Raw genomic sequence first — 13929 nt, 5'->3', positions numbered from 1 at the left:
ATGGAGAATAAGCTACTTTTATAGCAATTTGACATCCAAGCAGGTGATCATTTAGCTTGCAGTTTCTGTTTCCTCCTTCCTTCCTTCCTTTATTTCTTTTAAATCATTTTCATTGTGTTTTACAAAAATATAGGTTCAAGATGGGTTGGGGACAAAAATATCATCAACGACTGCAGTTTCATTGGCTGGAGGCATTTGCCTCAGAGTCACAGTCACATGACTGTCGGAGCCACTGCCTCCTCTCATTTCCCTCCTGTCTCCTTCCCCTCAGAGAGCCCAGATGGTCTCAGAGATGTCTCAGACCCCGTTTCGTTCTGTATCCTCTGTCCTGATATGAAAAGAAAATGATTCTGATTACGGGATTTAGCCTTTTGTTTTTCTGTAAGCGGTTTCATTTTTTTAAAATGGTTCTCTCGTTCTATAACCCATTTCCCTTTCTCTTACTTGCAAAGACTTGACTTCTCTGTGTTTCTCTTCTGCACTTGATTTTTCAGTTGTTCTCTGCCTTTGATTTTCATTTCTGTGTGCTTCTCCTGCCTCTGTCTGTTGAGTTCTCTTTGGGTTGCGTTTGTGCCTGTCCCGGGGTCTGAGGGCTGTAGGAATTCACTACTTTCTCATTTTCTCTTCACAGGTGAGGGTGTGTTCTGTAACAGCGTGAACCAGCCAGGTTCCCCAGACAGGACAGTGAAGTGGGGCGATAAGGTGGTACTGCCCTGCACTTATGAAACTCAGTACACAAACCCAGATTTATTCTGGTACCGAATGAGAGCAGATCGTTCCTATCAGTTTGTCCTTTACAGGGATAACACCCGATCCCGAGATGCAGATTTTACTCAAGGTCGGTTTTCTGTAGAGAACCATAATACCCAGCGTATCTTCCACTTGGTGATCTCCTCTGCGAGGCCTGAAGACAGTGCCACTTACTACTGTGCCTTGGCACTCGCACAGTGACACAGGTTCTCAGGAAGTCCCTGCAAAAACCCCGGGGACACTGGCAGGCTCAGCAGAGCGACCTCTTAGGGAAGGTCACATTCTTTTTCTTAGTCGTTTCGTGTCCCAGCCTGGTGTGATGAATAACTGAAGGCCTGGCCACATCCAGGGGTGCACCCTGGCTTCAGATGTTACAGAGCACCTCCCTGTTTCTGGCTCACTGGTGGGGAAGGGATTGCTGTGTGGTTGACGGACCATCATCTCTGTGTCCCCTGTGCCCAGGTCACGCCTCATGCAGAATGGGGCTTGACAAGTCTGTGCTGTGTTTGCTGTGAGGGTCACAGGATGGTGCAGGTACTTAGAATGGTGCACTCTATGAAGATGCCATCAGTAACGTCTTTACTTTAGTCTCCATCACCATTTATCCTTTATTGTGAATTGGTTTGTGTTTGTTTCCTGATTGCTAAAGAAAACACCATGCAATGGATCAACTTAAACAGCAGGATTTTATTGGCTCATGGTTTTGAGGTTAGGAGTTCAAACTGAGGCACAGTCAAGGTGATGCTTTCTTTCTAAACACCAGTCTTCTGGGGCTGGCTGCCAGTGATCCTCGGTCGTTGGCTCCTCTATCATATAGCAATGCACATGGCAGTCTCTTTCCATTCTCTTCCAGGTTCTGTTGACTTTCAGCTTTGGCTGCTCCATCTGTGGCTTTCTCTCTCTCTGTCTGAATTTCATTCTGCTTATAAAGATTCTAGTAATAGGATTAAGACCCATCCCAACTGAAGTGGGCCACACCGTAACTGAAGTAACCTCATCAAAAGGTCCAGCTTACAATGGATTCAACCCTTAGGAATTATATACGTTTTCTGGGTTACATATAGCTCCAAACCACTACAGTCTGTTTTCAAATGAAGAATCAAATAGGATTCAAAGTTATTTACCTTAAAAAATTTCCCCAATTTACCTTTCTGTATCTTTTTATGTCCAATCACGTTATTTCTTCTGGATGCTCTGTGGCCCTCCATTTTACTTACCACTTTTGGACAGCATTTTTCTTTCACTGAAGAGCATTGAGTTACTCCTAGAAAACTGGTGAATCCATGAATCCCAGCTTCAAAATCCCTGAGTTTGGAGCTCAGTGGTGTCTCCAGAGGAGATAGTTTCCTCCAGGGTAAAACAACTCTTTGATGTCAAAATAGATACAACCTCAGCCCCTGCAAAATGGTCCCTCTTTCCTCTACTTCTATTGAATTCTCTACTTTGAAAGAACTATTACAATTATTAGAAGCAATTTTAGAAATGGAAGGGGACTTAGACATCATTTTATAGGAAATATCACTGAAACTCAGAGAAGTGAGGAAGAATTCCTAAGGTCATGTAGAGGGTTACAGGCAGAGCTGGGGTGATGGGACATTCTTAAGGTCATATGGCTGGTTAGTGAGAGAACTGGGAAGAGGGGATGCTTCCAGGGTTGTAAAGCTGGCTAGTGAGAATGACAGAGCCAGAGCTGCAGTGGGGCATTTCTTGGGCTTTCTCTTACACCCCGGAGGCTTTTTATCAACAGTTGGTTTGGTAGCAGTTTGGGCTTCAAAAACAGGCAGGCAAAGAGCAGTCACTATATGAAGGAATAGAAAGAACATTGGAATCCAAGGGACTTGGGCAAGTGATTTGGCTTCCTGGAGCTTCTGTTCTGTAGGCTATTGAGTGTGTGACAATCACCTAGAAAACTACCTTGAGGTTGTTGTCACACACAAATGTTATGCTGCATGTGAAAGCTCCTGAAAACTATACTTTACAGTGCAATGGCCTCCCAACCTGAAGGCATCTACATTCTCCTCTGATGCTGCCTTTAGTCCAAGGCTCCTTTTGGAAGAAGAAATTCATGGTGCTGTGATGTTTTTTTCTGATGATAAAAAGTGGATGAGAGGGTGGCTCAGTTATATGTCAAATATATAACAGCCCTGAAAAACAACCTTGCAGATAGTCACATGGAGACCAGGTTCTCATTTGGGGATGTACTGTGCTCTTGTAAAAGGAACTTTGGAGTGACCCTCTTGATAACCTCAGTTCTGCTTCCAGCAATATCATTGGCTCACTGAATGGCTTTGGATAAGGTGCATACTTTTTGCATGAATTTTTTTATCTGAAAAATGAGGATAAGTGACATTTTCATATCTAGCAACTTCAGAGAAACATTCTAATGTTACCTAAGGTATTGGATGGTAATGTTGTGGAAATAGGTATTTTTTTTTAATGCATTTAAGGTGAAGTTGTCTGGAATCATTTATTGTTCTTCCTAGAAGGACCTGGCTTATCCATGTAGATTGTTCTAAACCCACGAATTCATAGTGCTATGGCCTGCTACCTCTTGTTTGGGCCATGAAGACTTGGTGTGTGAGTTTGCAGTTGGTTAGGGCAGGGGAAGTTGTTGATGATGATTATTCTTCTACTTGTAACCTTAAAAACCCCTGCTGACACCCCAGCTAGGTGTCATAGGGACCATGGTAATGGGCTGGCAGGGCTCTGCTCGCTAAGTACCTGAGAGGGTTGTGACCCAGCTGCGGCAGGAGGACCCGAGCTCCCCAGTGATACCCGGGGCTCTGCTGCTGCTGCTGTTATTGCTGTAGCAGCCACAGCAGGAAACCGAGGGCTGGTCCCCAAGGCAGGAGCCTATAGGCTTGGGGCTCAGGAAGCTGTGGTGTGACCTAGAAGCTCAGTTTGGCATCTGTTTCATTAACAGAGAGTGCACAGAGGCCACTCTCCTTCCGTGGTGGTCCGCAATGAGCAAATCCAGAGGCGAGGTGCACACAGTGCAGTTTAATATGTGCAATAGAGTCATGATCTGAGATGTACAGCAGGCAACTAGCAAAAGAGTCAGCATCCAACCATCTCACACTCTGGGCACAAATTGGCAGGCAAAACCAGTAAATACAGTGTTTGTGCAGGGGAAATCTAGTGGTCTCATTTCTATCCTTCCCTCCAAACCCACTAGAAGGCAGGTTCTACATCTTACTCATCTTCGTACTCTCACCAGAGTGCCTGGAATTTAGAGGCAGTCAATTCACAGTTGTTAAATCAATTAACAGAAAGGGGTGCCTTTCCTCTGTATTTTACTCTGATCTCTGCCAGTAGCCTGAAGAATATGTAGAAGAGGTTTTTGAAACCCCATTGACTGCTTAGAGAATATTAGGGAAATCAAATGTGATTTTGTTTGTAATGTACTAGGAAAACCAGAAAGTGATGAAAGTTTGGTCCACCCCCCACCCCTGCAAAAGTGGTTACAGTCGTGAACACAGAGGGTGGAAAAAGCCACAGGAAGAGGAGGAGGAGACTGGTGGTTTGGGGGCAAATTTATTACTGGGTTGGGCAGGTAAACATGCTCTCTGTCCCTCAGGACCTGTTTTGCTCTTGGAGAATGTATTGACCCCTGGAGGCAAAGAAAGTAAAAAAGGAACAAAACCCCATTTCCAAAGTCTATCAGTGTAGGAGTAAAAAAATGAGTCCTACATCCTTTATGAAGTAGCAGTAATGCAGTTAGGATCGTAAGCTCCTTCTTCCCAGGATTTTTGTCCTTCTATGAAGCTGTTATTGCTGTAGCAGGGTTTGTGTCTTTCAAGGAAAAACCATTTTGGGCAGTGGCCCTCTAAGTTAGGCTGGGACAGGCCAACCTGAGTCCCTGAGAAGGTGGAAGTTAGGAGAGAGCATCTTTGTAGGCTTTCAGGAAGTATAGCCTCCTCATGCCAGTCATCCTGCAAGCAAAGAAAAGTTGTTAGCCCTACTGGTTATAGAATTATAAATTGTCAGTGCTGGAAGGAATTGTGGGGGTCATAGATTCTTGGAATGGCCAATATTTGCTGTGGCTGTACCATTACAGAAATTACTAATCTGTCATTACCCTTTCTTCCTCTTTGCATGCAAATAATCTACTAGTGAATATCAGTCTATCAATGTTGCCAAAAGTAATGAAACCCATTTACTTTCCTTTAGTCATTCTTAACTCCCTTGTTTTATATGTGCAAATCCTGAGGCCCAGAAGGATGGGACAACCCGGCTAAGGTAAGGTAGTGAGTTAGTGACAAAGATCTTAAACCCAGATATTCTGACTCCCAGGTCATTGCTCTTCTTGTACAGCCACACTGCCTGTGTCCTTGGGACTGTCAGGAAAATAGCAGATACGGCTGGGCACCCATTTGGAAGTGACTGGGTTTGTTTTCAAGCTGGGTCAGCTAGTCTAAGTCTCGGATTGCTCCTAGAATGGGAATTGGGGCTGAGGACTGCTTGGGAGTATTGGAGAAGGAGTGAGGGGGAGAAGTGTCACTGGCAAAACCAGGTTCTGGTTTGAATTTCATGTACAAGAGTACCTGAAAAGTCTACGTCAGTAATAGCTAAATAACTAATATCTCACTGACTTTGTATGTATCTTGAGTAATTAGTGAGCTATTCACTACTGTTGGGGGTATAGATACACCCCAAAGACAGCCTGGTCCACACATCAGAGGCCTACGGCTAAGGATTGGAACCTCGCATTCCCTCTGTCCCTGCAGAGATAGCTTCTGCTCTTCCTGAATATTGTTTAGGTGAAGCTTTATTTATGGCCTTGTAAAACAGCTCCTGGCACATGGGCCAGATAAATAAAGTAGCAGGTAAAGATGAATATTCCTTCTTAACTCTAACATTCTTTTGGGTGGAGGTAGGGGAATTGGCTGAAATATTAGAAAAGCAATACAATCTATTATGTAAATGAGTTTGGGATCTGGCTTGAAATAAAAGGATAATAGGAGGTGGGATGTTCTTGTGCCAAGTACCTATGCTAGCTCACTTTATTAATTCTAAATTGTCTCCATGTGTTTTTTGCTTTTGAATGCCTCTTGGTCTATTAAACATTCCCAAACCTCTTTTCTCCAAGTGCTGCATAGTTTGGGTGGAAATGGGAATAGGAAGGGACTAATTCTTACCTTATAAGAAAAGTAACTTGGCAGTCAAGAGAAAATTGATGGCAATACTCTTGGCAAACAGCATTCTGAGCCCCAGCAGCGTGAGAGACATCATGTTCACCTTCCTGGCTTGCACTGTGGTTGAGCAAGGGTTTAGATGGTGGCTTCAGGGAAAGACTAAATTCCTCTCCAGGAATGGAGTCCCCACCATTGACACCAGCCTGCACCAAATCGCCATTACTCTTGCCAGTCTGTGAGGCCCATCTGGGAATCCGACGGCTCTCAGAGACCTATGACTGCCGCTCATGCCCAGCCAAATCTCTCTGGAAACTTGCTCACAGGAAGGCAAGCTCTGATGGGAGAGGCAGAGGCTGAAGGGAACCAACTGGGCTCAGGCAAGGTTTTAGCTTTCTTTTGAAATCTGATGCTTTGGGGCCCCATCTGACAATTACAGAGATTGCCTTAACCTTCCATCCTGAAGTTGATCCTTTGATTTGAACTTACCTTTGGGTTCATAGCAGCTCGCTGAACTTTGCTGTTTGTCTTCAGGTTTTGTTGCTTCTACAGTAACTGGAACAAACACTGGTGGAGATGGTTACATGTTATTTGTAGGAAGAACTAGGATTCTTAACTCCACGCTAAGTCGGGCAGTCTTTTGTTTTGGAATTCAGTACCAGATTAGACCAAAGACTTTTTCCATGGACTTACAATCCTGGAAACTAGTAGTAGGACAGTTTTTTATATGAAGGAGATAGAGGTTGGTGATGAGGACAAATGGGGATGAAAGACCCCACCTGGGCTTTATCTTAGATTCCCTTTCAGAGACACAGGAATTTCCTTCCCAGTTTCTTATAGGCCACAGTTTGGCCTAAGTCTTGTTTCCAACATAATGCCGTATTGAGACAGGTCTGCCCATACCTACCTGAAGAAGTTGGCTTTAATTCAAAGTCAGTGGATTGCACAAGTTGATTGTTGTGTCGAACTGAACATGTCACTGAATCTGAATCTTCATACTGACCAAGCCTGACGGCGCTGTACTTCCCATTGGCAGCGAGGACGACAGTAGGGTCAAATTCAGTTATCTTTTTGGATGATTCAAGATTTATAATGACATCCTTGGGATAGAAATCCTTCACCAGACAAGCGACTTTGGTCCCATTTTTCATAAGGAAAACAGATGGTTTGGTAGGAGGCTGACTTTCTGCAAATAAAAACAACTTATTTCACGAGATGAATTACCCACAACTCTGTCGAAGTTAAACAGTGGTGGTTTCCTCAATGCTCTTGAGGCCAAACATGGTTCTCTGTTACAATCCAGGTCTCCCTGCAGCCTGCTTTGCCAGTGAAATGGGCTTGTTAGCACCTCCATGAAAGGATGGGCAAGGGGAGCAGAAATGAAACAGTCATGACTTTCAGTTAGGAGCTGCTAAAGGATAGGGCTAGGAGCGGAGATGGAAAATAACAGCTTTCCAAGTTTCTGCATCATCTGGATTCAGTTATCTCCATTTTATTAATCAGTCCTCTGGATTATTGAGACCAGGTTGAATATCTGTCTGCATCAGCTGGTTTATTTTAAATTCATGAATTCTTAAAGGAGATCAGTGCAGGTGTTCATGTTTTGCATTATGTCAATTAAAGAACTAAGATCTTACCAGGACTGTATAACTGGTTCAAATGCCCTAAGGATGGCAGCTGGGGTCACTTCTGAGGATCCTCACTACTTTTGGGGACTGGAAGGGAACTGCTAAAGTTAAATAGTTTATCTCCCTGTCTTTTGTAAGGGACTGACTACTCTGAAGTTTCCTTTGAGCCTTTACCAGAGAACAACAATCATCATTTTCAAGAAGTCCTTCAGACATATCTCTTTAATTCCTGTTTTTGTACTTTAAGGCCATTCCTTCTTGTTTTATTCCACGTGGAGCTGTGGAATGGTTGGTCCCAATAATTGGTCTCTTCCCACCGTTCTCTCCTTTCTTGCCTCACCTTGTACTATCATCTATCTGCTGCTCCGTATATGCATCTTTTTCTTTCCTTAACACTAAAAGTCTCAAAGCTTGGAGGGAGATAGTGAAGATTCCTTCACACTGTGCCTTATTGAAGTTTCTGAATTGTGATAAATTTTGCGTATGGACACTGATTCTTAGGCTATCTCCAAATGTCTACTAAAGGAAGATCCCTGCTAATGCCTGAAATAAGGAAAGACAACCCACCTGTGAATGGTAAGCTGGATATATTGCCAATCATAAGCTAACCTGCTGAATTTCAACATTAATTGCTTCCTTGAATATGGATTTTTAATATTTAAGACTTAGGTGAATTTGGCTTCTTGATATCAAGTGAAAAATTTGTTGATTGTAGACACTATAGACTATAATGTCTACAATCAAGACATTTGGAGTTGCTCAACAAAAAACTTGGTAATAAATGCATAAGCAGAAAAGAAATGATTTTTCTACTGTGTTTTCTGAATCTGGATTTGGGCATCAGCTGTGATGCTCATGGTAGTAGAGTTATGACCAAATCAATTGGTTATATCTGGTTGAGAGGCAGTGATTGCTAGTCAGAAAGTTCCTGCTGATGCACTACTTTATAAATGGGCCATGGCTGATCAGGTCTTTCCTAGGGAATCATTTGTTCAGAGAAACACCCTCATCACCACCATCACAATTCTCCATTTTTTCCATGGAGGGAAGTTTAGCTAAAAGGCTAGATTCTGTTCTAGTCACTCAGGGCAGGAAGCTCATTCCTAAGATTCTGATTCCTTATATTTTTGCCTTTAGCTCTAGACAAGACGGGGACCAGAACTTTTTCAAAGGGCTTTCCTGGAACCTGCTTTCAGCCACATGAGAAAATCTTCCTTGCTTTGTTTCCTTGCATAGCTGAAGCCACTGATAACAGAAACTGATAGCCTTAGCGTTAACGGCTGGAAACCACATGTGTTACTCACCTCCCTCCAGAACTGTGACATTTCTTCCTCACTATACTGAATTTGGTATGAGCTGTATTCCAGTTAATTTTCAAAGGAGTTATGAGTTAGAGTGAAAGTAAACTAGTACATAAACAAATACTTATCTCCTTGGTTATTCAAGAGTATGACCCAATCCTGGTCTGATTTAGTTGGCTATGAGGGCTCTCCTGGGATTTTTTTTTTCCTTAGAGCTAAGTTTATTTTTTTTAATTCAATTTTATTGAGATATATTCATATTCCATACAATCATCCAAGGTGTACAATTAGTGGTTCACACTAGCATCATTTAGTTGTGCATTCATGGCCCCAATGTATTTTTGAACATTTTCCTTGTACCAGAAAAAGTGAAAATAAGGATAAAAAAAAAGTGAAAAGAATACCCAAATCATCCCACCCCACCCTATTTTTCATTTACTTTTTGTCCCCATTTTTTAACTCATCCATCCATACACTGGATAAAGGGAGTGTGATCCACCAGGCTTTCATAATCACACTGTCACCCCTTGTAAACTACATTGCTATACAATCATCTTCAAGAGTCTAGGCTACTGGGTTGCAGTTCGATAGTTTTAGATATTAACTTCTAGCTATTCCAATGCATTAAAACCTAAAAAGCGTTATCTATATAGTGCATAAGAATGCCTACCAGAGTGACCTCTTGACTCCATTTGGAATCTCACAGCCACTGAAACTTTATTTTGTTTCATTTCACATCCCCCTTTTGGTCAAGAAGATGTTCTCAATCCCACGATTTGCCTGGGACTTTAAAATCTAAAGGTTTCAGGCAGTTGTCAGTGATCCCTCTGGGCTGGGAAGACCTGGTTTGAATAATTTGAATCATGTAATATAACTGACAAGACATATGGCTGAAGAAGGTCATATACTTATGAGATTGAGCTCTGAATCTGGTAGTCTGTTTGAGATAGCTCATAATGCATTGATTTGGTGAAACATTTTTTTCAGATCCTCTTTCTCAATCCATATCTATATGTTCAAAACAATTGCTTGAAAAGAAAAGTGTTGTCTCTATTCCTTTTTTTTTTTTTTTTTGGCATCATGGTAACGAAAGAAAAGGCCATCTCAATTGAACATTTCAAAAAAGATGGAATGCACTCAATATATTTGCTGTATGTATACTAGTCTATATTTGACAACCAAAATGAAGCTGTAAAAAATTTATAGTATTGTAGTCCAAAATTTAAAGTTTTAGTTATTTTTCTTTTAAGAATTTTCAGTCTTTTTTCATGGTCCACAAGTATAATTGCATTTCAACATGTGCTTCAAATGGCTACTTGTTTGGACAATTGTTATTTTATTTTCAGGCTTTCTCTTTTTATGAGTCCCATTCCAATGCTGAGGTTATGTGCTAGGAAACAACATAAAAAGAAGACTATACCCTTCTTCAGTTTATAAACTCAAAAATCATCCAGGATTCAAATTCGCATACAAGGTCCTGCTGGTCCCCCAAGAACCTATAACAAATATCACCCAGAATATCAAGGCCCCATGCGAATATGGGATTTCACCTGAACCCCAAAATATGTTTGCTCTACCTGATTATTCTGTCCAGGCTAACCACCTCCCTCAAAAATTGTCTAAGCTGCAGGACTTTTGTTTTCTGATTGCAATGAAGCATGCATGCTAGTCAGCTTCGCCAAAGGCTTATAAAGATGAAACAACATCCTGGAGAATTGGAGCCCGTGTCCCTGCCACAGACCCCTGGATACGAATACTCCAACTACTAGTGTAATTTATCTAGATTTCTTAGTGTTTTCTGGCCACTCTGAAGATTTCAGAAATAAATGGGAACTATAGTTGTAATGCATAGTTTTTTTAAAAATAAAAGACACGGGGCTGCATTAGCGACTCAGCCTAGTGTCTTCACGCTGGTCCATTCACATCGGCACCATTGCAACTGCTAATTATACATCTCCACCTGCCATAAACCAGGTGGAAGCCCCAGTCCCAGGTCTCAAATAATCCTGAGAAATAAAGGAAACAAATCAACTCACGGGGCTCCACGAAGAGTTCGGTGCCTGCTCCAAAGAACATCTGTTTGGTGTCCGAGGAGCACATCGTGACACTGCCCCGCAGGTAACCAGCCTGGGGATGGCCCTGGGGCCTGGGCTAGAACATCTGTGCCCTGACTCCCAGCCAGTGTTTCAGCCTAGAGACCCACAGCTCAGAGAACTACAAAGCTGCCTTTGACAAGCCCAGGGGACTGAGTGCACAGATCTCAGTTCCCTTTGAAGATAATAATCTTTTAACTGCTGAGAATGGATAGGAATCTGAGGTGAAATCCCCAAGGGTAGGAGGTGCAGGACAGGGCTGAGACAGAGCAAGAGAAGAGGGTGACAGGTGACTGATAGCTGCCTTCAAGATAGAAAATTTACTCCAGGCCTATAGGAAGAACTCTCCAAGAAGAACACGGTAGCTGGGAGTAGGAAGGGGGCACCGAATGTGACATTTCTTACAGTGAATTAGGGGAGGGTTTAGAAACAGGTCTCAGTTCTCAGGCTCTGGGTCTCTTCTCCTGGGTCACAAATACTGCTTTTTGATTAGAAACCTAATTTTCCCTATCACTCAGACAGAGTGTCACAGTAATAACTGATCTGCTTTCTAATTCCCAAAGCCCACTGAAGGGCTTTCTAATGACCTGTGGGTTGAACAAGAAATTCATTGCTATGGGGGAGCCCATGTCTCACGGATGCAGTTTTGAAAGTTTTGTATTGCTAACTTTTGTTTTATAATTTCTCCTGAAATAGACATGTGAAATAGAACCTAAAGACCAAGTAGATTACTTTGTCCCATCATCAAAAATCAAATGTCTAGGGCTAGAGCTAGACAAAAAAGAATGATGGTTGTGTAGGGATGTTATTTACTGTCAAAACTTTAAGGATTGGAGGCTTTATCTGAAATCCCCACTTCCTCTACCTGAATGTCACATCACTACATTGCACTCCGTCACTGTAGGAAGAGAAAATGGGATAAGCAAATGGGCTATCATTGGGGGGCACAGGTCAGTGTCCTGGGAGAAGCACTGTAAATACTTTACTATTTACAAACAGTGTATAAACTCTCTCAATAAGCATTATTGTAACAAACTTCATGAGGTGGATATTATTAGATCCATCTTAGAAATGAAGTAACAGAAGCTAAAGGTGGTTAAGGGACTTTGATAAGTTCACACAGCTAGTAATATCTGAGCTGGGCCTCACTTGTAGGTCTCTAGACTCCAACTTTTCTCCATGGAACCAAAAAAAAAAAAAAAAAAAAAAGATTGGAAGGAGCTTTGGAAAGAGCCTCAGCTGTCACTTTTCCAAACGTTTGATGTCAGAAGTTTGGACACCAGAATTAGTGGATGGATAGAGAGAATTTTGACTTCATATCTAGTGTTTTTTCATTGAATCACAGAATTCCTACTGGGTCATAGGGCATGCATACTATTGGATTTTGCTTTTCCTACCCAGCCAGCCCTAACAACTGCTCTGGAGGATAAGCAGGATCATACTGTGTTAGAGCTGGAAGGCATCTTGGAAATCATAAGGTCTAATTGGAGCTCACTAGAGTTCAACCAAGTTCAGTTACAGAGCTTGATAATAAAAACAGAAGGGTGGGAACCAGGGTCTCCATTTTTTTGGTCTGTTGTGCTCCTCATTACAAGTCATGCCAACAACCTAGATGTACTGTAGCATGGGTCTAGTTGCAGCCTTGATCTGGAAATGGTGAATGCATGGATGCAGAGGAAACTGGTTCTCTAAAACTAGGGTAGAGGGAAGACAATGAAGCTTCTCCAGGAAAGATAGCGGATCAAGAAAACTACCCTAGCACATACCCCATCCTGGACTTCATCAGAGACTTAGTCCCTGTTCCTGAAACCACCCTTGGCTAAATTACCTGCTGGAAGGAATTTTCAGCAGTCTAAGTATTTCTTGGGAATGAGTTTAAAAAGGAGAATTATCAAATTGGTTATAAGAAGAAAAACAAATCACTTACTTGGTTCTACCTCCAGATATGTTCCTGTGCCGAAGATCAGTGGATCATACACAGCTGACATATCAAGTCTAAAAACAACTTTGCTTTTCTTTTTATGGCAACCCTGGCACCAACTGCCAAGTCACATGATCTCCATTGGATGGCACTTACTGTCTCTTCTGGTCTAACCTCTTTCCTCCTCAGCCTTTGTGGCTGTCCTTCAGAGAGGAGAAGGGAGTGACTCCTGTGTCCAACCTTTGCCCCTGCTATAATCTGACAGGATTTATTTTCTGAAGGAAGAGAATGAATGTTGACTGAAATAAGGGGGGCTGGAAGTGAAGCAGCCTCACTGTTGTTTTGGACTCTGCAGGCAGCTTGGAAAGGAGCAGATTAGAGGCCTGAGGGAGAGGCTGGGCCAGGCTGGATAAACCTCCACATCAACCTCTGGGCCCCATTGAGCTGCAGCCCTGACAGAAGAGCAGAGTTCTTAAGAGCCCAGATTCTGGGACCACACAGATGATTTGAATTTTGACTTTGTTCCTTGCAAAGCTGTGAGATCTTAGGGAACACCTAGGAGATTCAGCTTCTTGACCTGTGAAATGTGGGTAATATTACCTAATTCCACATAATCATTGTGAGAACTGAATAAAATAACATTCATACAGAACCTAGCTCAGTGGCTGGATACATAGTAGGCACTCATAAATAGAAGGTGGTATAGACATACCAAGGTTGTCATGGTCAGTAGCACACATTTATATTGTGGCACTTTATCCCATGCTGCATTGTCCCATTCTCTGGCTCTGTTCTGTGAAGGTAAGTGGTGTCCCAGGTTTAGTCTATCCAGGTGGCTAAAAGGTGTGGTGGGATCTTGGTCTGCAGGTTCATGGAGACCTGCTCTGTTAGTTTTGTGCCACCTGGGTGCCCTGTAAGTAAGAAACTGAAAAGCTCCCAAAGAAAACACCAGGAGGAAGTAGGCTTCTGGGAAAATAAAAGCCCTGGATTTGCAGCGATGCCTCTTTAATCTGATATTAGTTTAAAAAGAGGGCACAATTCAAAACCATTCTAGATCCTGCCCCTCTGGCTGCCCCTGATCTTTTCACTTCAAAGGATAATGAA

General features: G+C 42.5%; 3 gene segments (V, D, J or C); 1 reads left to right on the top strand and 2 right to left on the bottom strand.

Annotated features, from left to right (window-relative positions):
• Positions 1 to 13929, bottom strand: part of LOC119532271 — a 456157-nt gene that overhangs the window by 78702 nt on the left and 363526 nt on the right.
• Positions 256 to 975, top strand: LOC119532280. The segment is given in 2 exon segments: positions 256 to 381; positions 632 to 975. Coding segments are annotated over 2 exon segments (357 nt in total).
• LOC119532272 lies at positions 4261 to 12921 on the bottom strand. The segment is given in 5 exon segments: positions 4261 to 4682; positions 5889 to 6002; positions 6372 to 6449; positions 6790 to 7068; positions 12832 to 12921. Coding segments are annotated over 4 exon segments (531 nt in total).

This window comes from Choloepus didactylus, chromosome 4, assembly GCF_015220235.1.
Source record: "Choloepus didactylus isolate mChoDid1 chromosome 4, mChoDid1.pri, whole genome shotgun sequence".
In the NCBI taxonomy this organism is placed as follows: domain Eukaryota; kingdom Metazoa; phylum Chordata; class Mammalia; order Pilosa; family Megalonychidae; genus Choloepus; species Choloepus didactylus.
The sequence above is the reverse complement of the archived record's forward strand: the minus strand, read 5'-3'. Positions and strand labels throughout refer to the sequence as shown.